Genomic DNA, 25,114 nt, shown 5'->3' with positions numbered 1-25,114 from the left:
AACCCTAACTGATGATTGTATGATAATCCCTCTTCCAACGATTGCCCACTTAAGCATGAAATCGTCGTACCTATTTTCAGCACGTCAGACTTTCCGCACTGTCCACCTATGTCGCATGTTCTCTTCTATACTAAGATTGATCGTCTCGTATGTTATAGATACCTACAGATCTTGTATGCTCCTAAATGATGTTTATCTGCATTCTAAATTTAATTTGTACACATGGTTAGATATTTAGTTACACAAGTATTATACATCAATTTATATTATACGAAATTATATTTAGGCACTAACCTTTCTTCGAAGCGTATGCTGGATCGGCTTATGTCGCTCCAGGCGCTCATGGATCTCCCTCGCCCCTTGTGGTAGGCTGCAGAGGCCACGGCTGAGATCGTGGGGCGCCGCTCCAACTCCACTTCAGGAGGAAAGTTAACCTTAGTGGAGCCGCGCGAAGACGGTCCCTCCACAGACTCCGCTCCTCCCGAGAGCTCCATCTCGAAAGCGGCGTACTCGGGCGCCTCGTCGGGGTCGGCCTCACTGCCGTCGCTCGCCGCCGAGAGCGCCTCATAGCCGTAGCCAGGGCGGACGCCAGCGGCGGCGCCGCCGGCCGCGCCGCCCCCGGAGCGGACGCACTCCGCCGGGGCCGCCAGCCTCGGCGAGGCCTCGATGCGACTCAATGACGCCGCCTTTACTGATTGCCCTCGAATATTCAATGGCGAACCCCTCGAAGGAAAATGATTTGAATAACGTAGTTTGCTGTGACGAAACGTGGTGAGGCTTTATGACACCGAGCCAATTAATAACAACAACACGCAGAATTAAGTCACTAAGATATGTGTGATATGTCTCGCACTTATTTAATTCATTACACTATTTTACACTGTACGAGGGAATACAAGCGCGGTTACTTGTAGGACAAGCAGCTACGAGAGCAGCGGAATGTGCTTATAGTAAAGGTGCGTATTCAAATTTACCGCAACCGCAGTCGATCACAACAAACGTTCACAGTCGTAGTTTCACTTATCGCCAGGAATGTCGTACCGCGTTTCGTGACATCGTGCACGTAAGTAACACTAAGCTTAAGTAATACAAGACGACTAAACGAAAAACGTCAAAGTGGGAAGAAACTAAAACATGGCCTGATTTCGACGTCCCCTTCGCTCTTCGACTAGTGACCTTTGTGCCGCCAAGCGGTGGATATCAGGTTTTGTTAATGGGGGTGGCTAAACAATAAAAGCGTATAGATACTACGTTTCATACATAAGGTGGTAGTCGTGAAGTGAGCAAGGTATGGCGGCATTGGAGTGAAGTGCGCCGAGGAGGTGCGGGCGGGGCGGATCGATGCGGCCGCACGGAGCGCCGCACGCCGCGCCGCGCGTAGTACGGACCGCCGCCGTCGCCGCCGCCGCAGCGCTATTGTGTCCCTCCTCATAAATAATACTCATTTATATCATCACTATCTTAACTCGAGCGTTACTCCGCTACTTGCCACCGAATTGCTCTGTCATTACCTATCTTGAATATATTATATCGGTTCAACGATACCATTGTGCGAGTAAAGCCCACAGGCTCGGCTCACACATCGTTGAACACGCCGTTATTTCAAGTACTGGAAATGTAACAGTCAGCGGGTATTTATGACTTTTGCTCTGCCGCAAAAGTTATTGGAAAAAGTGAAACTGAAAGAATTAGCAGTCTTATATTATTCTAAACTATGTATGACACGAGTCCCTATTTTATGCAGGCTTATTGTTAAACGATTTTTATACAGTTTCGTAGAATTATTTGTCTAGACGAGCAACAGCAGCTTACTACACTATTAAACACCATAATTTTAAATTTTCAGAAAATTTTAATAAAAATACGTACCCAAACTGTATGTGTCTTTTATTTTACGGTGCTAGCTACTAAATCCAAATATACTGAAACATCGTATGTGAGTTAGCACTGCGGCGTGTTTATCAAATGGCGCAGTGTTATCCCTAAATAAGTGTTTGTTCACGCCTCACGTTTAATTCATTATTACACACATTTGTTACTTTTTGTTTATACGTTGGGCGTGTATGACTTCGTTGCTATTGTTCCTTCACAAAAAGACATTTAGTCACTAAACGTTTTCTTTGCCATGGAGCAATTCAAAAGACATTCGAGATTAATTCGTATAAGAACCTGAGAGTTTTATTACACAAAGGACTCGAAAGAAGATGAAAAGTTTAAAGGGAATTGAAAAGTTTTTAAAGTTACCGGCCCTAGTTTAGATTCAATGGGAAATTCGAAATGCGAGCGTATAAACTGTACGAGATGTCGGAAAGTATTCGTTTACTGTCTTCAGGGATGTTGTTTAGGTACTAAATGAAAAAACTCATTTTTTTTGTCAGGTAGATAACAAAAGAAATAGGCAAGCATTTTTTCTGTCTAAATAATGAAAAGCAATGAATCAAAGTTAAGGTATAAGAAGTGCGAGCCCGCTACGCAACCCTGCCTAACCCTACGCGTAACGCTACGTAACGCTACATAAATTAAATAATCGCTTCAATTCGTAGCGGTTTGCTGACGTCGGTAGACGTTTCAAATTTATCAGTACATGTTTTTAATTTCGTAAATTTAAATAAAAGAAGAGTGAAAGAAAGACATGTGGTCAATAATTTCACAAATCTTTATATTAGTGGTTTAAGTAGGAAAGGAACAGCGTTAGAACAAATTGTGAAAAAGCATGTACTACCAACTAGATTTTTTATAACATCGAAAATTATCTGAATTACGGAAAAAATGAGTATCCGTTGGAGCAAGGCCTGGCGAAGAATGACGAAAAGAGTTTTGTAGAGTTCATAAGAATTCTTGTGTTTAGTAGTTATTATTTTTTCGCTTAGTTATTGTAAAGAATGTATGCTTTATCACATTTCACAATGCGATTCTATATTCCTTGATTTCTGTAGCGATTCACAACTGAAGATAAGTGAAATCATGAGGAACTAACTTTATTTCTATTTTCTTTTAGTTTATATATTTGACGCTGAAAGAGTGAATATTATTGGTATTGTATTGGTATCGTTAAACCATGGCGCTCAATCGTGGGTAATATGGCTCGGATCAGGTTTCGCCGTCACATTCAATTCATTGTTATTCACCTGAGCAGGCGTTCTTTCTTGCGGTTTCTTATTCAAATCAAAGTTTCCATCCCGAAAGCATCATTAGCAGTTCCCTCTCAAAACACAATATTGAGGTTTATTAAAACCCAGTAATCCTTCTGGTCTATCTGAATTTAAAAAAAAACCTGAAAGTCGGTAATCAAATGCCCAATTTCTTTTTTAATTATCTCTTAAGTGCTTTGTGGATATAGTTTCGCTCAGAAGTTTTGTAATATGAAGATTTGTTAATCGAATTGTCCATTATATTAAAACGCCAACTTTATAGTTTAACGCCTTAAATTTAAATTTAAAACCTACGAGTAATGTTTGAAATAACGAATAGTAAACTACCAAATATTATAACAATAATACTTACTTCCAACAACACAACGTATACGAAACCGCGATTGTTGTTTTTTTAATAATTAACTAGAAGAAAATCGCCGCAGCCCATCTGACATGGTTAATTGAACAAATTGCAGTGTAACATCGCTGTAGGTTTCGGACACAATATATTATTCCGCTTAAGCAGTGGTCTCAGCTTATTTATTATTAAGCTAAATGTACTGACGGTTTTATTTCCTCCGTAAGTAAACATAAATTATGCATTACATGTGTGCTACATGTGGGTAAGTACTGTAGTAAGTGCGTTTAAAACATGAGGTGCAAACGTTGTGCATCAAAGGCCAGATTTATTTTTATTCGATAAGCCGTTTTCGCTTCAGACTGAATACATCTGTCTACTGAGGTGTGGCCTTAAAGAAAACAACATATGAATATATTATGCGTAAACATGACTTATACCTACCTACATTTATTATTGAAAGAGCTGAGCCCGCGATTTCGTCCGCTTGAAAAATGACAAAGAACAGCATTTTTTGGACAATTTATAAAACGAATGACTGTTGCGACACGTCCATCTAAGAAGTAACATGCACAAACACACCGAAATACGGACAAAAAATCTAAATGTATATTTTTTTAGGGTTCGGTATCGCAGGCAGATCACGCGGCAAGTATTCTTTGAACAAAAATATTAAAAGTACAGGTTTCATATGTGCTAAATAAACAAGTAGGTATATTTTTTGTTGAAACCACAGTTGAAGCTTGCGTGCGTGTGTTCGCGTTCGATAAGGTGCCTGTATGTATTATATTTATTTATGATGATAACTTTTTTCGTAAATCAGCCCTTAGCCACGCACCACGCACGACACCCGGTGAACTTATATCGTAAAAATATGTTAATATAACGAATCGATTGATAACCAGTCACCATACAACAGCTCTTGTCATTTATTATTCATGTTGACCCATTATTCAGGTTGCGCGGCATTCGATTCCTCAGAGGCTCGTAGCTTTTGATGTGTCATAACATCATCATACTCTATGGTTTTTCACCTTTGTTTACGGCCTTTTTAAGTGGAAATGGACTGAGTTGTATGAATTTCATAACAGTCTGATTTCTGAGGTTTGCTCGAATGTTACAGATTAAAAAGACACAGTTTCTACTGGTGTATATAACTAAGACTACAGCTGTCAAGTTTCGATAAATTTCTTTATAACAATGTAAGTGTTTTAAGTAATATCAAAAAGTTCGTAGTAATTGTTGAGACTCAAAAACAATTAAATGGGAATAAGTAACTTTATTTATGACGTTTAGCTATTTAATACAACGAGAGTATTGTAAAACATATTTACCAACATGTTAATTACGTCATAATCGGAAGGCGGGTCACGGGTATCCGTTGAATTAGCCATCAATTCAATCTGCGACTTTGATAATGATCTGATTGACCACAAACTAATTGAGTGTCGGGACCATGTTGTGGGCTACGCACTGAAGTGAATAAACAGAAACATGCCAGTATACAAATACATTAAGTAAATTCACCCTGCTTTTGATAAACAAGATGTGTTGAAAGTTATTAATTTTATTATTTGCTGTTTTGCTACGAGTTTTCCGGGTTATTTCTGGTATTGATCACTGCTTCTTTTTTTATTCATAGACAGTGACACAAACTCAATAAAAATACACCACACTAAGTGTTTTCGTGTAAATAAAGAATAACTGTAACACCCAGCTCATACAGTACATAATTTCACTGTCCGGGCGAAGTAAACCTACCTTTTTTATTAACACTTTTCACTTCTAGTTTACGATAATGTGACCTTGCGTTTTAAAATTTCGTGTTTTTACCCACTATGTGCTCGAAAAATTCAAACTGGATTTAGTTCTCTTTGTAGTTATGATACTTATTCAACGTGAAACTGATCTAAAAAATCAGACTAGACGGATTACCAAAAAGCATAGGACACGTATTTTCTTTTATCTTTTAAACTAAAAATTAAGGCGATACAGTGATTTGAACTCCCGTGTGACGTCATTTACCAGTACGCTTTTTACTAGCAAGTGATGTTTTTAGCCTCCACTGCAAAACTTAAGTGCTTGTTATTCTTTTTAGTGTGATGAAAGGAAAAATACGAATTCAATTTTTTCGGAAATCTATCCGCCTATACAGATTTAGATATATCATGAGATTTAGTCAAATACAATATTACAGACTCCTCGTGGTTTTCAGACTAGCACAAGTCCCAAACTTGTCTCCATAGGTACCCACGTATTCTGAATCATTGGAACAACTACCCAATGACATCGCAAAATACACAGTCTCATTAATTGATGTATTATGACGTTAATTCAAATGAATGAGCCTGTCATTGTTCTATGAAAGATAGTGTATGATATTTTAATTTATAGAGTACCTAAGAATTCTTTATACAACACCACATGTCTACATCATTAAAAAAATGTAAATAGTTATTAGATTTGACAATTAGTACAGTCAGCAAAGGCAATCGATAACAAATCAAACTCTTAGGACATTTGCTTGATTTAACAATACATTACTATAAAACGTAATTATCACAGGATCACAGGTTAAGCTATGCTTGACGCGGTTGGTCCGTAGATGGGTGACCATCTTTGTCATAACGAGTTCCTCCGTGTTTCGGAAGGCACGTTAAATTGCGGGTCCCGGCTGTTATTCCTACATCTTTGAAAGTCGTTACAGTTAGTCAGAAGCTTGAAAAAGTCTGACAGCCAGTCTAACCAAGGGGTATCGTGTTGCCCAGATAGCTGGGTTAAGGAGGTCAGATAGGCAATCGCTCCTTGTAAAACACTGGTACTTATCTGAAACTGGTTGGACTGGTACCCGACCCCAACATAGTTGGGAAAAGGCTAGGCCAATGATGATGAGTTAAAACGTAATTAACACCATTTCATGCCGGACCCCAATTCTGCTATTTACAATGGCCGATTAATGAATAGCAACTCTATGTAGCGTTCTGTTGTTTTTTAAACAAATTTTGGGACGATACTTTTATAGCACGTATTTTAATTTCGTCAACAGAGTTAGGCTAAATATAACGAAGGTCGCTTCTATCCAAATTGATTGTTATCTCATGTCATTAAGGTCATCTGATAAAGTAATTAGGTTGGGAAGAGTTCGATGGAACGATAGATGAAGATGGATTGCTCTTGTTGCCAGACCAAACAAACTGCTGCGACACACTTACGCCGGGGTAAGTGGCTGCGGGATGTTTATGGGGACAAATTAACCCAGGTTCATTGTTCTGATATAGCCTAGATAACGTAACGCTATTGTTACAAGTAACAGATGGCAAATTTTAAAAAAAGGGAGACATCCATGAGAACGGCTAAACGAAAAATCTGCGCCCCTTTATCTTTTTATACTTTTTGTAGATGACATGAATATATATAGGTATTCAAGATGTTTACCGTTGTAGTTTATACTATGAAGGTTTTATACACAATGTCAACGGCGAAGTACTACTTGAAACGACGACCTACGTGACTAACAGCTCTGAAGCTGATGCCGCGCCGGTATCTGAATGTATAATACAGCTTGCTACTCATATCTGCAAAAGATAGTAATCTTTTATAGATAGAATCTTAAAAGTTTAAAAAAGTGTGTTCTTATATAAAAAAAAATGGGGATTAAAGAATTTAATCCCCGTGTCGCTGGGTTTTACAAACATTCAAGTTACATACACAACACACCTAGACTCAGGACAAGCATTTGTGGCTCACTAAAACGCATGTTCTTCGCGGGGATCGAAACCACGCCGCGTCGCGCTCAGTGGGTTTGGCGTGATGACCACAACCTTAAGGGTACCGGAAAGGTTTAAACAAGACATCTAGACACTACCATTGATGTCACTCCTGTTAGATAGAACCCGCGACAGTCGCGTACGGCGGCAATTTTGACTAAACTGGAATTTTTGGGGAAATAAACAGTGATAAGTAGGAATTTGTTACCGCATCAATTGATGAATGTTACACATTTGACTATTTTATATTTTGAATGTGCACCAAAACAGTTCTAGGTGTTTGCAAGCAACTTCCTTCGGACGGAATTTGTTGTCTTCATAACAAACTTGTTGCTAATTTAACGCGCATAGACTCAGAATAGTGTCATATTGTGTACAGTGAAGATGGCTCGCCCCGGCTTCAAGATGAATTCGAAACACGTTATAATTATATACGTTCTGTACGTAACTAACAAAATGGTTAACGTAAGTACCTATTTCTCTTTGTGACAGTTACGCAGTAGATTATTATCGCTTTATATTTCGTTTGTTTAAATACTCAAAGAGGTAAATAATCTTAGTTTCCTCAGGTCTAAAAACTCGGTGTAAAAATGAAACGTTACTAAAATCAATGTAATTCAAAAAAGGTTACCAAATAAAATACGTCAGGCGATGATTCATTTAGAGTGTGTTTGCACAAAAATACTCAATAAATGAAATGCCTACCTAGGACTATTTTTTATCGAATTATGTAGTTCTATTAGTCCTAGTAGGTACCAGAAAATTGGTTTTGGTACCTAACTATAAAAAAATATTCAATAGCATAGGTATTGAAATATGATGATAAAATTCTAAAAATATAGATAGAATTCTTCTTTAGTAGAATCGAGTAAGACTACACTGAGATGTAGTAATTGATATTCTTATTTGACATACACAATGTTTTTAACATACGAAACTAAGAACTGTTTTGACTAAATCATCAATAGGTACTCTATTTCAATGATTTTATTTGAGTATATTCCATTTAGTTATTGTTTCCACATTCATCTAATCACAACTTTTTAGCAGCTATATCATTTCTACCATACAGATCTAAAAACATTCGCACATAATTCACCTTGAATACAAAACAAACGTACTCATCATAACATGCAACACACTTGGGAGAAAGCTAGGCACTTCCACAGGCCAATTATTATTATTATTACTAGCCTGGAATGTCCCACTGCTGGGCAAAGGCCTCCCCACTCTTCTTCCACTTGTCTCTGTCATGAGCCGCGAGTGACCAGTTCGGTAAGAACGAATCCAGGTCATCCCGCCAAAGTTTTGTTTATTTAATTTGAAGTCTCATAGAATACCAGTCAAAATTGGGTTAGGTATTGTATTTACAATTGAAACCGGTCCCCACTGTGGACTGCAACTGCCATTTTAAAACATTTTAACAACGTTGCGTAGGTGGCTAAAAAATATGTATTTTTTCCAATTTCAGGGAGCCATACCAGGATTGTTCTTTTGGAAACCTCGCTTGGGTCTCGACTTATCCATTCCGACAACGGGTAATTATTGCTAAGTTGATTCTTCTTCTTTTCTCACGATTACACACTTTTTACGATTCAATGATTCATGACATAAGAAGCAATATTGTAACGAAGCAACATAATAACAATCAAACGAAGCTATATAAAGTATGTGGTATGTCGCAACTGGTTACACCTTTCGTTAACTTAGCTCTATATAAAGCTGGCGCTAAAGACAAAACTGGAGTCCACAGAAGTTGAACCCTTAGAAAAAAAGCTATTCTCTCCAGCAAGTAGACTGCTACAAGTTTAAGTGGGTAACAATACCCTATTTCATAAATCAGTCTATCACGCTTATTATGATTTCAGAAATTAACGATGAAGTAAACGAGCCTAACAAAGAAAACATAGCAGATGGTCTCGTGGTGATGGTGGACGGATACACCGCAGGCATGACCATCATAGGCATGGCTTCTGGCTTATCCAACGCCGAGCCTTATCCACACTTTAATCCGAAGTCAGCTTTCTTCTACACTCATGTGTATAGATGGGCCTTACGATACATCAGTCTGTAAGTTCTTCACCAAATCCCACACTTGAGTAAACCGCACGAGCCGAATAGGAATAGGCCTACACACGCCCCATTTGAAGAAGATGGTGGCGGGAGCGCATGCGGTACACCGTAGCGCCTATATGTACCTACTAGCTGTTGCCCGCGACATCGTCCGCTTGGTTAGAATTTTCCCCGTTTTTTCCACATTTTCCATTGTATCTTCGCTCCTATTAGTCGCAGCGTGATGTTATCTAGCCTATAGCCTTCCTTGATAATTGGTCTCTTAAATACAAAAATAATTTTTCAATTCGGACTAGTAGTTCCTGAGATTAGCGCGTTCAAACAAACAAACAAACAAACTCTTCAGTTTTATATATTAGTATATAGATATAAAGTTTTTTTTTGGGCAATCTTGATGTCTCCAAATCGTTATGAACGTATAAGGAGCCTGGAGGATCTAATGTGTTGGGTTTTGAGTATTTCCTAAATTTATTCATGCAAAAGTAATATATTCTCATTGGTCACTAAAAATATTAACATCGTGGGTTCCTCTCAAAATCACCCTGCGAACAATGGGCAAATTGGAACAACTAGACTGGGACTAAGTACCTAACTAACCGCAAGGAGCCAAAAATTAACACCGACTTACCGAGCTAAATAGTCAATTGAAAATGCTTAGTAATTTTTGTTACACAACAAATTATTTTTAAGTACACGACAAAAATGTTTCCTAAATACTTTTTTCAGTATTCCATTTTGGCTTGGAGGCAACGGGGGACATTTCTGCGATACACTCAAAGTGTGGCGTCGCCGATTCTACTACATGGACGAGTTCGTACCGTCTTGGTTAAGAACCTTCTTGTTCTACGTCAAGAAAGAAGACTGGGAGAAAGAGCAACTGGACTACAGACGGTTCAAGAAGTTCGCTGAGCCCGCTTTTGGCAAACACTACCGATATCCAGGAAAGGTTTTCAATAACTTTCAATCTCAGCATACTGTGGAGACTGTCGAGGAAATCCCGAGTTCTTCGTTGTCAGTGTAGTCCCAAAGTCTATTTCAACAGCAGCGCAATACAAAACCTGTACTGTCACGTGACATTTTTTAATCACAGACAGCCGCTTACCTAAAATTCGTCTTCTTTCTTGACTCAGAAGACTAATACAAACCGGGTAACACAACCTTCGCTGAGCTGATCAATTGCATTGGCTGATCACAACCGTTCTTGGTTATTTGGATGACTATATCCAAAAGACTTACCACAGAGCTACGCGATATACCGGATGATGAACAAGAAACCGGGAGTAATTTATTTAAATACTTTATTTACTGTCTGAATTTAGTGAGTAAACACAAGTCAGAAAAGTATGTCCAATATATTGGCAAGCACCTCAACATTTTGGGGATATCCTACAAAATAAAAGCACATAAATGTATATTATATCTTTATTTGCATTTAGTATTATTCAGTTTTACATTTTTAATTGCATTAACACGATGAGTCTTTGGTTTTGATTATTAGTTTAATTAATATTAAAGGAACCAGATTAGTGTTAGTTAACAAACATACTTAAACGACACAAGACTGGATTAAAACATAAGTATTAATTATAATGTCACTAAAAGTTATGGACTTATATAATATAATTCTTAAAATAAAAAAATACAGAAATTAGTAAATTCTTAGACATATGCAACGTCAAAAAATTTTGCTTGGGTTAGTAAAATGTTAAATTTATAAAAAAAATACGCATAAAATATGGGAAGTAAAAAATATTTGAGTAAACAATAGCACGAAAATGCGACAAAAGGTGTTGATATGATTCGTAATAGATGTATGAAATACAGTATTCGGACTTTTTATGTTTTCTAGAATGATCTTCGGCATGCATTAGTAAATTATGCACTGTTTACAAACTAGTCTACAACTAATATATCATATACTACTTGTATTATCTTAGAATACATACGGCTTAGATTACTAAATAAATACAATACAAAATCCTATTGCTTATATAATAATCGGGTATCGGCAATTCCTATGAGTGGATATATCCGAATACTCGCTTCTATTTATTAATTAAAAGTTATTCATGAAACAAAAAATATCTGAAACCATGAAAGTTGACAAAAATAAAATGCAGGAGAGAGACCAAGAAATGATATTACTGTTGAGTTAGCTGGAGCTGGAACTCGCGGTATCATTTCGGAAGATGACTTAAAACTCATTACTGACATAGACCTATCAGATGATATTGATGGTCGAGCTGTAGTATTAATGACCGCCTTTGCACGGGTAAGCACAAAATTGTCCCACTAGTCATGCGAAGTATAAGGCTTATACATTTCTCAGATTGCGAAATCCTCCAGCTCATTAATAATATTAAATACAAAACGTATTACTTACTTTTAATTAATAATATAGATTGATATAAAAACGTTGCGCCTTATTAACTGTTCACGGGTCGACGAAGGAAATCATGATGTATCGTGTGCCCTTCGTAACCAGTAGGCCCTCATGGTAGTGAGTCAGTCGACCAGGGTGCATCAAAAGCCAGCCAGGCTTGGTGTCACGCACCGAGCAGTTGTAGCGAATGAAGCGACAGCCACCGCCTTCGAAATCCACATCTAAAAGGGTAAATATGGATTAGGTAGCGACATCTACATGTCTGGCAGCAATTGTAGTTTCTAGTTCGATGATAAAGATGGCGCTGTATTAAAAATGATTACTACTTATAAAAAACACATTCGATTCGAAATGTCGTTAAGGGTCACCAAATGTTGATGTCATAATGGCAAAATAAAGAACATAGCAAGCTACTCAAGAGCAACTTATGGAGTTTCTTGCGAGTTCTTTTCCATAGGAATGTAATTATGGAATCGTGCAATGTTGACTCTTGGCGGGCCACATCTTGTTCGCAGACCTGTTTTTTAATAAACATAATAGTTTGTAGTATACATTTTCACTTACTTGGTGTATTAAGAGCCAGATTGATGGTGTAAGTGGAGGAGTCGTGGTGCGGGCGCAGCGACGGCTGCTCGTCCGGCCGGTACCGGACCACGAAGTTCATGATGGATACTGGCGGCTGCCGACATGAAAAGTTTTGTTATTTGTTAATATCGGTGTTAATATGTTACACAATCTCACTGTGTAGAGTATTAGCAAAATAAAATGTGTAACATCATGTCTCAAAATGAGTGTTATTTTTATTGGGGCCAGCCCACCGCTCATGCCTGTCATTGCTATTCCTGTAAGCCAGGATCTACAATTAAACGTGAGTCCCAGTAAAAACGGTCGAATGTCTTGGAACCCACAAAGAAACTTAATCAGAATTACTTAAAAAGGAGGTAATATTCATGGAGATCGTATTTAAAATAAGACCAAACATTAGCAGCGTACCAAACAAGTCGGACCTGTTTTATTTGATCTTTATTTGAAATCATAAAGCCCACCCAAATACCGGGGCCATAGTAACCCCTTCGGACAATCCCGCTGCCCCAAGAGCAGGATTAATTAAACTGGTAACTAAACTTAAGTCCAAGACTATTAAGGTTCGATATTAAAGAAAATACTTACGTTATGATAGTATCCAGTGAAGACCATCTCCTGCAGAGGGCGCACGTAGTCCTTCAGTATAGTCAGCCAGTGGCGCTCCAGCCCGACTTGGTTCATGTGGATGTCCCGCGTCGGGACCGCCTCGTAACCGCTCTCAAGGCGTTTGTCCTACATGGAAATGTTTCTCATTTTAATATGACTTATAATATTTTTTGCTGAGTTTTGATAATTATAACTACACCCAGTTGATGTATCTGATTATTGCTGTATCCTGCTAGTTGTTTTTGAACCGTTTCTTCGGAATAATTAATTTTAGATGTATTATTTTTTTTAACAAATGTTTGAACTACATTTCTATATTTAAAACTTCGCGGTTTTCATTTAAAGGAGCTTTGGAAACATACTATGAATCCTGAACATCTATAAATTTGTTTTAACATAATCCCAAACATGTTTCGTGTTGACAAGCTAGCCAGTATATGTCGCAAAAAACAGGTTGATTATTTGACCTCTGATATAGGTGGATTATGTCGTGGCCAGGCAACGACTCGAGCACGTACCCGACTATTAGGTCTGCCTACGCCTTAAACGTTTTGTTTTGATGTTCTAGACACATCTGTAATGGTAAACAATTTTGGCACCAACACTTTAAAGAAAAGCGTAAGGTAAAAAACTTTCTCCCAGTTTTTTCTATTTTATATACAGGTATCTTTCGTTCGTTTTAGCTGTAGGGTACTTACCTTTATAATATGTTCAGCTGTAAGTCTCCCGGAGATTGTAAATAAATTATACTAAGTGTGTCTTTAAAAAGGTGTTTTTACAAAGAAATTTTTTAAAATATTACTGCCTTTGTTTACACTTCAATTAATTTAAAAAATTATATTGGTTATATTTACATTATTGCTGCCGTCGCTCCATTGTCCGTAGGCCTCCATAATCTGAATCCATTCCGAACAGAATCTGGCAGACATCAGCGGGAACCAGTAAACATCGGGGCATGGCTGCAAATATAAAAAAAACATTATGATTATACTGGCAACTTTATAAATAAAGAATTTATTAATTCTCCAAAATGAGGTGACAACATATTAACACGGGCGATATCCAATTGATTTACATATTAAACAAGTATTAAACTTTTTTTTGCACACACAAAATCGATTTTGCTTTTTTATATACGAAAATGATTCCCAACTCATAGCGCTTTTGGTGTACGTCAACGGAATGTAATGTGATCTCATTCCCTTATTTTTTTTTCAGAACTATTTTAGGTTGTGGCCTATGGTATGATTGTACAAAGTACAAGAGTCTGTCAGCCATATCTCTCTGTCATATAATATCTTTTAAAATGATCTGAATACTAACCATCAACTGCTTTCGGTCCTCGTCGAAACTGAGATGGTATTCCTCGTGCAGGTACCGAGTGGTCCACTCCATCCTGTTGTCGAACAGCTGGTACATGTCGGGGTTCGTGCGACTGATGTCATACGACTCAGGGTTAACCAAGTGCCCGAACTCCATCTCATTACTGACGTACATGTATACACCCTGAAAATTTAAAGTAGCCGAGTAAAGGCATGTTCATATTCACCTATCGATAGGGTGACTTGTGATGTGATACAGACCAGTTCCCTAAGACTGGCACAGAAAGCCATGTCGGGGTCCACGCCGTCCTTGGTGTAGGTGACCGCCTTAGCAGCCGGAGTCCGGAACACCGACATCTTGGCCAAATAACAGTTCGTGATGAACGGCACGTTCCACACACCCCTGAAAATACATACTCATTTAATTTACTTAATCAACGAGTAAGAGATCATAAATCAATATTAAAAGTCACAGCTCTGATAACCTTTCATACTATTGTTTACAGTTTGAGCAACGAAGTGTTTTCGGAAAGCAGATAAGATTATTGAGCTTAGATGTGTGAAATTTCGAGGTCACACGATATCGTGATCCGTTGACCCATGTTCAATATAAATATCCCATTTAGAGTACCGTCGTACGAAATGCGAAAGGAAATGACGAGTGTCGTATATCACATAGGGGAGACAAGGGCCCTCCTGCTAGCATCTCGTCATTAGCCAATTGAAAGATTGGCGCAACAGGAATCGCCGACACCACCAGTTGCACTCGGACCCCGCACAAGAACATACCAGAATACTACCATCAGGAGTGTGACGGGCTTTTTGTATGGGATTATAACTGTGTTGTTTACTTTTGTTCGTCCAAATGTTAGTTATGAAAGCGAACGTGTTTCTGGGCCTGCTAATACTATTCACGTTGCTGATATGTTCGACAGATGGCCGGCGAGGCCGCACCAGGAGCAGGACCAAGTCAAAGGTACTTATGTCTCCAAATTTGATAATAACAGATGGATTAACTTTGTGTATATTAAAAACAGTATCTAGTTATCATTAAATATCCTTAAAATGAATAGCCGGCCCTTCGTCGTACCCTCCAGAACTACCAAAATGCATCAGCAGAATATCTTCAAAATAAATCCAATATGCTTAATATTTATCCTGATTACAGGTGCAAATTGGGTTGCCTATCACCGGAAAATATAGGGATCCCGAATCTGATCAGTATTACAACAATAATGACGTGAGTATGAAGTGATGCGTGTACACAAACATTGAGTGTAAACATCATGTTTATGAGACCGCGTATGTTTCCAGGGTGCTAAAATCCTCCTTGCGTCTCACTTCGACCTTGAGTACGTATTGGGGCATAAGATCGCTTTCCTGTGCATCGCGAAAGGGTCACCTAGACCCCACATCACGTGGTTCAAAGACGGAGTGGAAATTTTCGCCCATCACTATCTGCATGTAAGTTTGTTAGATAGAATCGTTTTAAGTTATGCGATGCGATTTACAAATACTGCTGAACTAATTAACAGGACTGTGTTTAATAATATTCATATTGTGATGAATATTTTAATGATAAGCAGATTCCCAAAAAAAAAATGCCTTATCAAGCATTATATTTGCGAATGCTAATACTTTCTCATGTGGAAAGAGGCCTATGCCTGCAGTGGTTGCCGTTCTTACTATGTTTTTATTACAGCTTTTCCGTCTGAAATCGGGATATTTAACTTAAAATAATATTTGCTACCATTAATCTGTTTATGTGACAAGGGATCTTAACATCAGCTGTTAACAACTCATTATCCAATAAAAAACCATGACTATATCCAATAATAATATACCAGCACTTACGGAATACTTACTATTTGAAAAGTAATATTAATAGGCAACCACATCAGGTAACAAGAATAATATACAGCAATCTCTGTCTGCCCTTTAACTAATACAAGCGTTGATATATCAAAAGTGATAAATATAGTTTAGGTTAACATGATGAAACAATTCAGTATCTATAACGTCAAAAACTGTTGTTGTACCAGTTATTAGATTGCCTTCTGTTAAAGTGATTCACTGCGTTTAAAGCTTCTAGAAACATCAACACAATCAGACATATCCTCATTATAACTTGTACTAAATGATATAAAAAAATAAAAGCGCAACGTACTTAGATAATGCGTTATCAATGAGAGCTTGTTTTTTTCCGGATAGACAGCTCGTTGAGGCCTTACATAACGGCCAGTCCTATCACCATCGGTTCACCAACGGCGTTTTATTATTAATTAATTCTCGTGTAGTATTTTGTCCTATTTGGAACGTTGAATTCATATGCGATGCGGAACGTTGCGTCAATTGGATGTAATAGATTCGTTGTCGCCCTCGCTGATTTAAAAGCAAGAATAAATCAAACACATGAATTGGTATCTGCGCTGGAAATGCCAGTTTGTCAGTTTGGTGTTTCAAAATGTACATATCAAACATCTAAATAAATGTAATCAAAGTAACAGATTTAGCGACATAAGCTGAGGGCTGAGTAAATATTTTATTAAGCTCAGCTTAGGTTAATAACACTTTAAGTTATCTGTCATAAATAAAAATACAATAAATTGAGTCCTTGATTTGGAGCACGAGATAACTGGTCGTCAACTAGGTACGCTTATCGGTCATCGTACGAGTCACTGGAACAAACGATATGATGGCATCGCTAACACGAGATCGATCACGTATTATGTAGGTTTGGATATAATTAAAATTATTATACTCAATTGCACTTGCGATCGGTAATCTTTGCGGTATGAGGTTTAGAACAACGAGGTTTTACACGAGGTGAGCTTGAATTGAATATGTATGTAAATATTTTACTTGCTGTCGCATCAAAAGAAGTAGAAGGACGCCATAGTTCAGTTTTCCAAAAGCCGTAATCGAAAAGGCAGTCTATTTTTAGTCGTCAGTTTAGATAACTATAGTTTTGCCAGAGATAGCCCATTCAAAACTTCTTGGACATAAAAGGTGCATTCGCATTAAAAAAAGGTACAATTATATGATTTTACGTAAAACTTCGTACATTATGGGTTCTGAAAACTTTCCACAGGAACCGATTGTGGGCGGAAACTAGTAAAAATATACATAGAATGATTATAATGGGTTTATTAGCCTTCGCTACACTTTCATACAATACATACTATTCATACTGAGAAATGTGATCTGTATACAGCTAGTATAAGTTACTGTTCCGAGATTTAGAGGAAGTTTACTTTCCAACTAATATCTTGTATGTTTAGATTCACGAGTGGCCTATCGGCGACGACCGTGTGAAGTCTAAGATCGAGATCGACCCGGCCACACAGATGGACGCCGGCGTGTACGAGTGCACGGCAGACAACATGTACTCTATAGACCGACGCTCCTTCAAAACTGACTTCTCCATCGCTTTTGACTGAAATACTCTCTATGTAAAAACACACCAGCCCGCTTACAATCATCTCTTGAACTTGACTATTCACGTTATGGAAGTAAGACGCATTTAGACGAAGTGCTGTCTTCCTTTCAAACCAGTCTGTCTTTAAGAGCTCGTAGTAAGCGTTTCGGGTTGCTTCATAGCTTTCTAAACCGACTGAAACGAATTAACTTAATACATTTATTTTATTATCGTTGTTATTTTCGACGAAATTGAAACGCTAATAGTATTTTCAATAGGTCGTGATGCGTTCATTGTCGTATGAAGCAAACTCGCTTATAAATTTGTCTGAATTAAAATGAGAATGAAGTCATCCTATGACATAATTAAACTATATCGGCTCGTCTAAACACTGGCGTGCATAGTAAGTTGATAGTTGATAAACACTATTATTACTGTATGAGTTATAATAATTCATGTTTATTTAATAAATTGCCTAAATATTTGTGTTTTTTTATTACCTTAACCTGCACAAAGTAACAAACACTAAGTCGAACCTCATATTATTTCTAACTTCTTTACCGTAGTGGTTGAATAACATGAAAAAAGTATCGGAGAGATCGATATTTCTGTGATAAAAAAAACGGAGGCTCAGGCAAGTGCCGCCTTATACTGCCAAATGTAATTCGAAAGTTATAAAAGTTGTTACTTACTTGACAATTTGGTAGACAATATCCATGTAGTCAGCTGATCTGGCATAGAAGCCGGCGGAGTTGATGGCTCCCCAGAAGTTGGACCAGGCGTGTCCAGGCCTCACTAGCAGTGGAGCTATGACGTCAAACCCTGAGGATACCAAGTAGCGCAGCGTACTGGCCTCGAGACGCGACACGCTGTCTATCGAGAAGAGGTAGTCGCAGGCACTGCTTACGCAACGATCCCTAAAAAATAAAGTATTTTAAATACAGTCGTTTGTAGGTTTGATGTTGGTTAAGTTGAAAAACCATGCACTGTTCAAGATGTTTATAAAAGTATTTATACATTAAATGGATTTAACATGTCAATATACAGTTGAGAATGATTATAGATTGCTTCACTTTTAGTGTTTTTGGTAGTTCTATCTTTAATAATAAATTACATCTAAAAAATCACTGGTCTTAAAATATACACTATTATAAGAAATAAAGTATTTTTTTTTAATGGGAGAAATAGAACATAGAAATATTATTAGATGCCTAATACTTACTTAGCGATATTCCTAGCCTCCGCTTCACTGATAAAGTCACTGGGTTTGATCCTCTTTGCAGTAGCGTATTCTTTGGCATGAGCTTGGAAGAAGTCATCAACCTCAGTTTCATGATACTCCACATTGTTCCTCAATAGCAGATGGATCTTCTCTTTAGGATAGTCAGTTGTCAGAATTTGTTCCAGAAACTCTTCTAAAAATGGTGTGGCTTGCTCTATGAATACTGCCATCATAACAGTAGGGAGGTCTTCATTCTGGATATTATAAAGATACAAAATTAATCTTCCATAAAAATACAATAAGTATATGATGAATGCAATATAACCCATACCTTATATTCAGCCCGCTTTTCCTTACATAGCGCACAACCCTCAGAGATTGACCAAGCTTTAGCTAAATAGTTACCAAAATGGTTCAATGTCAACTTTGATGGCCCGTTGCCATGAACAATAAGTGGTCTTTCTTTGGTAGCCACATTCTCAATGTACGGCCAGATTTCTTTGGTGGAATTGGCTTTAAGCTGGACATCAGCTGCAAAAGATTTTAAAAGTATTATTAATACATAAATGATTAACATTATGAACAAGTGAATTAACTTTAACTTTATACTTACATAAAGCTCCGTTCAAATTCTGGAATATCGCTGAATTGTGGTCCAAAGTGATTTTCAGACTTTCCCTCAAGGACTTCTCCAAATAAATTTTGGTGTAATAAAGTTGATCATCATCTCTGTCACTGACAGGTTTATAATTAACTATTTCATTTATCTCAGGCAGAAAACCTAAACAGATAATTAAGAATGTATGTAAATATTTTGACAATCTCTTGTATACAACCACCTATTATTATGAGAAGAGCATTGTACTTCAAACGTTAACATAATACTATTATAAAACAATGATTGTTGCTAGTCAACTGTTTAGCACATGCAATTCCCATCATGATTTGTATAGAAGCATGTTGAATATGTATAAGTACGATTGTAGGTACCTATAAATCCACCAGAGTTCAAGTAGGGGTTAGCAACCTCTGTTTTGGGATATTGAGATGCTAGCTTGGTGTCAGGCCAACAAAATTGTTCAGCAGCAAACAGCACCCGTGTGTCAGGGAACTTTTTGAACTTCTTAACAATTTCATCAAGAGTCGCCAGGAATAGGACATCATAACTGAAAGTAGAAAATTACTTGTAAGATATTCCTGGAGTCGGAATAGCTGATTGACATAAAATTCACTATTAAATAATATTAAAAAACTGTGACTGATATTCATCTTTTGGTAACAGTTGTGATCAGATTTGATAAATGATCAAGTTGATCAACCTAACATAAAATTGGGGTAAATATTGAAGGGCATTGTAACACAAACCTATCAGTGAATAATATTATCTGTTCCTTGTTTTCATGCTTCAGAATGTCATTCAACCTGTCTTTTAACAGGTTTATCTTTTGCCCTCCTCCGGGCAGGGTCATATCTCCTCCATTCCATTTTAATCCTTTGCCTAGAACTTCTACCTCTATTCCATACACTCTTGCAGATCTTAGGAACCTCTCCAAGCCATGGTTATCATCAGTAGCAACAGTCAACACTTTCACTTCAACTGCAACCAATATTTTAATTAAATCAATCAAACACTCAATATAATAATGTAATATGACCATAATATTTGAATAAAAACTTTTGCTATAATTTACAATGAATACCTGAGCAAACATAAGAATAATTTGCACATTCATTGCACTTGTTAGAAACTAAGTACCTAAAGCATCAGATTTCTTAGAACAATGTATGTGTTTAACATGTGCTTTCCAGAATCATCTATATTACTTTAGCAGACATTAAATACAAGCGCATAGCATGATGACAACATATGAGTAAAACTTGGAACTAGAATAGCTTTTAAGTACAATATTAGCATATAATCAGTGGTATCTTATGCAAAGATCAGCTCAGCAAATATTTCCGCCAGCAAGAACTAAAACTAAAACTCACCTGATGCTTTGACCAGAGTACTAAATAACAATAAAGACAAGAAAGCTTGCAAGATCATCGTGATATGCCCAGGTCGGTGCATAGCGACTGAGTTCACTAGACTTCCGTGCACTCGCACATTAACTGGCCTCGTAAAACAATACTACTCTAAAGAAACACTGGTTTAACGTCCGTCTCGTTCCAGATACGTGGTCTCACTTCCGAAACGATAAGCTTTTAATAGGTATTCATATAATAAATCGCTAAATACGTGTGCAGCCAACACGCAGTCACGACGCCGCGACTTGCTATGAGATCATTTCAGCCGCGCGCTTGGTTTTATATTTCAGCTACGCTATCGTTAATTATCTAAATATCGTACACCACAGTAGCATTTAACGAGTTCACCGAAAGCTTCCACTGTACGGCGTATGTGTTTGTGTACTACACGCAGTACGTGCACCGTAAAATAAACACACAAACTTTGACAGCTGGTTGACAGCTCAAAAATGGGAACTTTGTTGTTATGTTTAATCTATGGGGTCTCATCCTCCTCTTATCTTCATACTACAAAAAGAACGATTTAATAAATATGTAGGGAAATCATTTATCAACATGTTATTAATATATTGCTTGACTCCAATGTGGTGCTGAGATAGAACTATGCACATTTTAAAATTATTAATGGACCACGGTCTTTATAAGCCTGCAATCGGTGAACGTTACTTGTGTCTTATAGGTCTGATTTCGTTCCAATAAGATTTTTGATTTATATTTTCTTATCCGTTAATGGATGGATAACTACTCGCGCCGTAGAGAAATTGCAAATTATATGTGTACACGTTTATTAAATCCTCCTTTTTAGCTAAGTTTTTAACAGTTTCAATAATCATACGAAAGACTTAACTTTCACGGTTTGCTCTCAAACTTTGTAACAACTAGCTACCTACCTAACATTAAACATTACGGTCCCTGATTTAATTAAAGTGAGTCGGTAACGTAGCTGTAACTTTTCGCAAAACTAATATTGAAATTTCCTCATAGGACATCACTCTGTAAACTAAATGCACTTAGCGACATTACCTCCCGAAAGTGACGTAATGGGTAGGTAGGGTGTAGAATTATTATTCTACTTAGATTTTAGAAACTTCGACGTAGATTCTAGCTAGCTATATGTATAAAATGTTGCTCAGTAATGAAATTTTGTCCGACCGACGTCAACAGGTCGAGCCACCGCTGCTGCCAGTTTATCGGAATTTACGTAGTTCTATTTTATTTATTAAAATACTTTTAACGTTTATCTAGTTTACCTATAAATGGTTATGAGGAAAAATCTGGCCTGAAAGGTTTCAATTACCTACGAATCTAAAACTGCCAATAAGCCAAGAGCAATTGTAAGTAGGTAGTGATCAATCGCAACCAACTCCAGACTTTTGAGTAGTCCAATAAAAGTTTAATATTTTCTTTAGGTTTGATACTATAAACATAGGGCATAAACATCGATGTAGCCAGCCTTGGGCTCAGGGTAGGGCAGCAGTCAACTGATCCCCCCCCCCCTCCCGTTTGGACTCAAATTATAATACTTCAAGAGAAGCCGGCATGGGTTCTGGCAGAACCTATTTAGAACTTCTTCTTTAGATTCGGTGATTCTCTTTCTGTGCACACTTAGCACACACAAATCGCTTCGATGACTTTCACACTGGAGTTTTTACACTGGCATAAAATTGAACTTTCAAAATCTTCATCAGCTTCTGGTATTTTTAAATTTTATTTTAAATTAATAAAATACTCTCCGCGAAACGAGCTTCTAATGACATAATCACCAGATGTAGATACTGAATAGTCAGTTATCGTTTTCAAAAGTGGGCAAGACCTTCTAAGTCTGAGCCAGGGTGCCCCAGCTTGCCCCAGTGTGGCTACAGAATGTGTGGAATAACTGAGGAAAACTGAATAGGTACATATGTTTATTCTTTGACATCACATCTCGTGGTAAGTATAAAGTAGGCTTACTTCTTTAGTAGTTACCCACTAGGAAAATGATAATTGCAATAAAAGTCTTGAGAAGGTATTACTTATGTAATAGTTAAGCCTTCGTGGACGTTAAGTCTGTTATAAAATAGACATTTATGTAACAGTCTATAATTAGTAGATAAGACTATAACTGATGTCTATACCTATTGGTGCATTAGAACTACTCAACTCTGTAAACGTTGCTTTGAAAATCAAGCTGTAAATAATAAATTGGACTAAATAATATTGGTCTAACGATACTGGATAAAACAGCTAAAGAAATTAGACATGATGACATGATTGCCTATAAAAGACGAATTGAGAAAAAAAGATTTGAGCTAGAATAAGGCAGGAAACTATAGTAACTAAATATAAGCCACTACGAGCACGTGGCACGTGTTCGATCCCCGCGTAGGGACAGACATTTGAGCGATCCATGATGGCTTGTTCTGAGTCTGGGTTTGAGCATATGACTTGGATGTTTTTAGAGCGGCGACGACAGATTCCTCAGTGCGGGAGTCGTAATTAGAAAGCATTATGAACCCCTTAATATTGGTCCAGGTTCCAAAGACGATTAATCGTAAATAAACAAAATCTTGGGCCAATATTAATTTAAAATAATTTCAATTTTAGTTTAAGGCTAAACACATTACACTGTTAGATCCCGCATCTGACCTTGGCTCGGCCGTGGCTTGCCGTTCCATCGCGATAAGAGTGCGAGGGGATAAAACGGCTGGATATAGTGCACTTTGGGAATTTCTAGTGTCAGAAATTATGTCACGAATACGATTCCAAAATTACTTTATTAATTAGAAATGTTAATTTGTCTCAAGTAATCGTAATGGTCTACAACCGGTTTTTCGGTCACGAGTCACGACTAGACTTGACCTTAACCTTATTAAAAAAATTAAAGAGGTTGTAAAGGATGACATCAAATAATTTCATAAGCCGAAACTTAAAGTTTTAAAAATAAAATTTCACTCACGGTACTTTACAGTAAATACTATTAAGATTAAATTGTTTTCCTTATTTACGTCACGTTCTTATACTCGTAGCGGACAGCAGCGTTTTGAAGCCAGTATTGGGGGATAAACCGCACACTCGATTACAAATCGATTCTATAACTCTAACTATACATAAGTGTGCATCTATACATAAACAGTTACTTTATTTTTATTAGACTACAACCAACACTCTTCGGCTAATAGGTATGCAAGATCAATGCAATTTTTCAAGGCTCCGCGCTACAATGTAACATACCAATAATTGCTGAGCCACTTTATCGTTTGAATTTCATTCACTCCGAGCTCACGTTTCAATTGACATAGATATCAAAAGATCAAATGTACCGCACGCGAAGCTAAACTTTTTCCGTATTCACTTGTAAATTAATGCCTTTGAATGCAAAAACTTAAATTTCACAAATTGGGAAATTATGTATAAAGAAATAACAAATTTGTTAATATACATAATATTTGTGCTGAATATTTACTAAAAAGTTCGCACGACAGCGATAATATCATGAATATAATTAAATTCACAACTGTTATCAGCAACAAAAAAAGGGCAAAATAAAATCGCATCGCGTAAAAATTACAGCTTACCTTCCGAGTACAGGAACTGTTGTTTACAGCTGTCATCTTCAGTATTTTTCTCACAGAATTCTTGTGATAATGTGCCTTGTTTGAGGGCTACGAACATTGCTAGTACCCAGCAACATTTGAGAGGAAAACGCCGGCCCCTAAGACCCATGTTTTCGCTAAAGCTTCCGACGAGCGACTGCAACCGTTGCGCCGATAGAACCCATCAAATTGGACACAACGGAAAGGTGAGAGTTATTCTCTATTTTTATTGCTTTCAGAAAAAGTAATTATGCCGTGAAATGAAAGCGGTGGACGAGGTTAAAAAAGAAAACCAAAGTAATTGTTACAGTAAAATATTGATCGAAACTTAACTTTAGTAAAAGTCACCGAGCAAACTGCAAAGCTTCCACGTTGCAGAGATGCATTCCGTTGAGAAAAATATATTTTATAATAAGATGCAAGTAAATCAGATACTTAGACGTCGAGGTTACTTTGCACATGTAATCCATTAGTCATTTTTTTTCTGTAAACAAAGTTGACTCTTTTTCTGATCCAATTACATCAATCGTCGGCATAGATTGTTTTTTATACAGGTAAGTTAAAATTTATTAAACGTCTAAATAACATAACGGATTAAACAAATACCAGCGAGACTGCCAAGCAAATGTGATAAAAATTGTAATTG

General features: G+C 37.2%; 3 protein-coding genes across 4 annotated transcripts; 2 read left to right on the top strand and 1 right to left on the bottom strand.

Moving 5' to 3' along the window:
• The first annotated feature begins 7,263 nt into the window (after nt 1-7,263).
• Nucleotides 7,264-10,663, top strand: LOC113495746. Its single transcript, XM_026874659.1, has 4 exons — nt 7,264-7,724; nt 8,731-8,797; nt 9,128-9,329; nt 10,059-10,663. The coding sequence occupies exons 1-4, from the start codon at nt 7,644-7,646 to the stop codon at nt 10,351-10,353; spliced, it is 645 nt and encodes a 214-aa protein (XP_026730460.1). The 5' UTR covers nt 7,264-7,643; the 3' UTR covers nt 10,354-10,663.
• A 77-nt stretch (nt 10,664-10,740) lies between these two features.
• Nucleotides 10,741-24,613, bottom strand: LOC113495745 (procollagen-lysine,2-oxoglutarate 5-dioxygenase). 2 transcript variants are annotated; one of them, XM_026874657.1, is made up of 13 exons: nt 24,451-24,613; nt 20,234-20,465; nt 19,859-20,034; nt 19,482-19,649; nt 19,200-19,399; nt 18,869-19,122; nt 18,339-18,563; nt 14,490-14,631; nt 14,230-14,412; nt 13,761-13,865; nt 12,886-13,032; nt 12,280-12,394; nt 10,741-11,936 (listed from the first exon to the last, which is right to left on the bottom strand). In XM_026874657.1, the coding sequence occupies exons 1-13, from the start codon at nt 24,596-24,598 to the stop codon at nt 11,767-11,769; spliced, it is 2,265 nt and encodes a 754-aa protein (XP_026730458.1). In that variant the 5' UTR covers nt 24,599-24,613; the 3' UTR covers nt 10,741-11,766. The 2 variants fall into 2 exon arrangements, with proteins under 2 accessions (XP_026730458.1, XP_026730459.1); XM_026874658.1 differs by lacking the exon at nt 24,451-24,613 and adding an exon at nt 20,858-21,287.
• LOC113495747 (immunoglobulin domain-containing protein oig-4-like) lies at nt 14,639-18,128 on the top strand. Its single transcript, XM_026874660.1, has 4 exons — nt 14,639-15,204; nt 15,397-15,468; nt 15,543-15,692; nt 17,510-18,128. Exons 1-4 carry the CDS (start codon nt 15,094-15,096, stop codon nt 17,666-17,668), a joined length of 492 nt encoding a protein of 163 aa, XP_026730461.1. The 5' UTR covers nt 14,639-15,093; the 3' UTR covers nt 17,669-18,128.
• Nucleotides 24,614-25,114: the final 501 nt, after the last annotated feature.

This window comes from Trichoplusia ni, chromosome 7, assembly GCF_003590095.1.
Source record: "Trichoplusia ni isolate ovarian cell line Hi5 chromosome 7, tn1, whole genome shotgun sequence".
NCBI classification, from domain to species: Eukaryota; Metazoa; Arthropoda; class Insecta; order Lepidoptera; family Noctuidae; genus Trichoplusia; species Trichoplusia ni.
The sequence above is the reverse complement of the archived record's forward strand: the minus strand, read 5'-3'. Positions and strand labels throughout refer to the sequence as shown.

Coding starts and splice junctions, on each gene's coding strand:
- LOC113495746 (XM_026874659.1), top strand. CDS start 7,644: ATGGCTCGCCCCGGCTTCAAGATGAATTCGAAACACGTTATAATTATA. Junction 7,725..8,730: donor TAACTAACAAAATGGTTAAC/GTAAGTACCTAT, acceptor TTCCAATTTCAG/GGAGCCATACCAGGATTGTT. Junction 9,330..10,058: donor GCCTTACGATACATCAGTCT/GTAAGTTCTTCA, acceptor TACTTTTTTCAG/TATTCCATTTTGGCTTGGAG.
- LOC113495747 (XM_026874660.1), top strand. CDS start 15,094: ATGTTAGTTATGAAAGCGAACGTGTTTCTGGGCCTGCTAATACTATTC. Junction 15,205..15,396: donor GGAGCAGGACCAAGTCAAAG/GTACTTATGTCT, acceptor TCCTGATTACAG/GTGCAAATTGGGTTGCCTAT. Junction 15,469..15,542: donor AGTATTACAACAATAATGAC/GTGAGTATGAAG, acceptor GTATGTTTCCAG/GGTGCTAAAATCCTCCTTGC.
- LOC113495745 (XM_026874657.1), bottom strand. CDS start 24,598: ATGGGTCTTAGGGGCCGGCGTTTTCCTCTCAAATGTTGCTGGGTACTA. Junction 19,123..19,199: donor AAAAGCGGGCTGAATATAAG/GTATGGGTTATA, acceptor TATAATATCCAG/AATGAAGACCTCCCTACTGT. Junction 18,564..18,868: donor GAGGCTAGGAATATCGCTAA/GTAAGTATTAGG, acceptor TTTATTTTTTAG/GGATCGTTGCGTAAGCAGTG.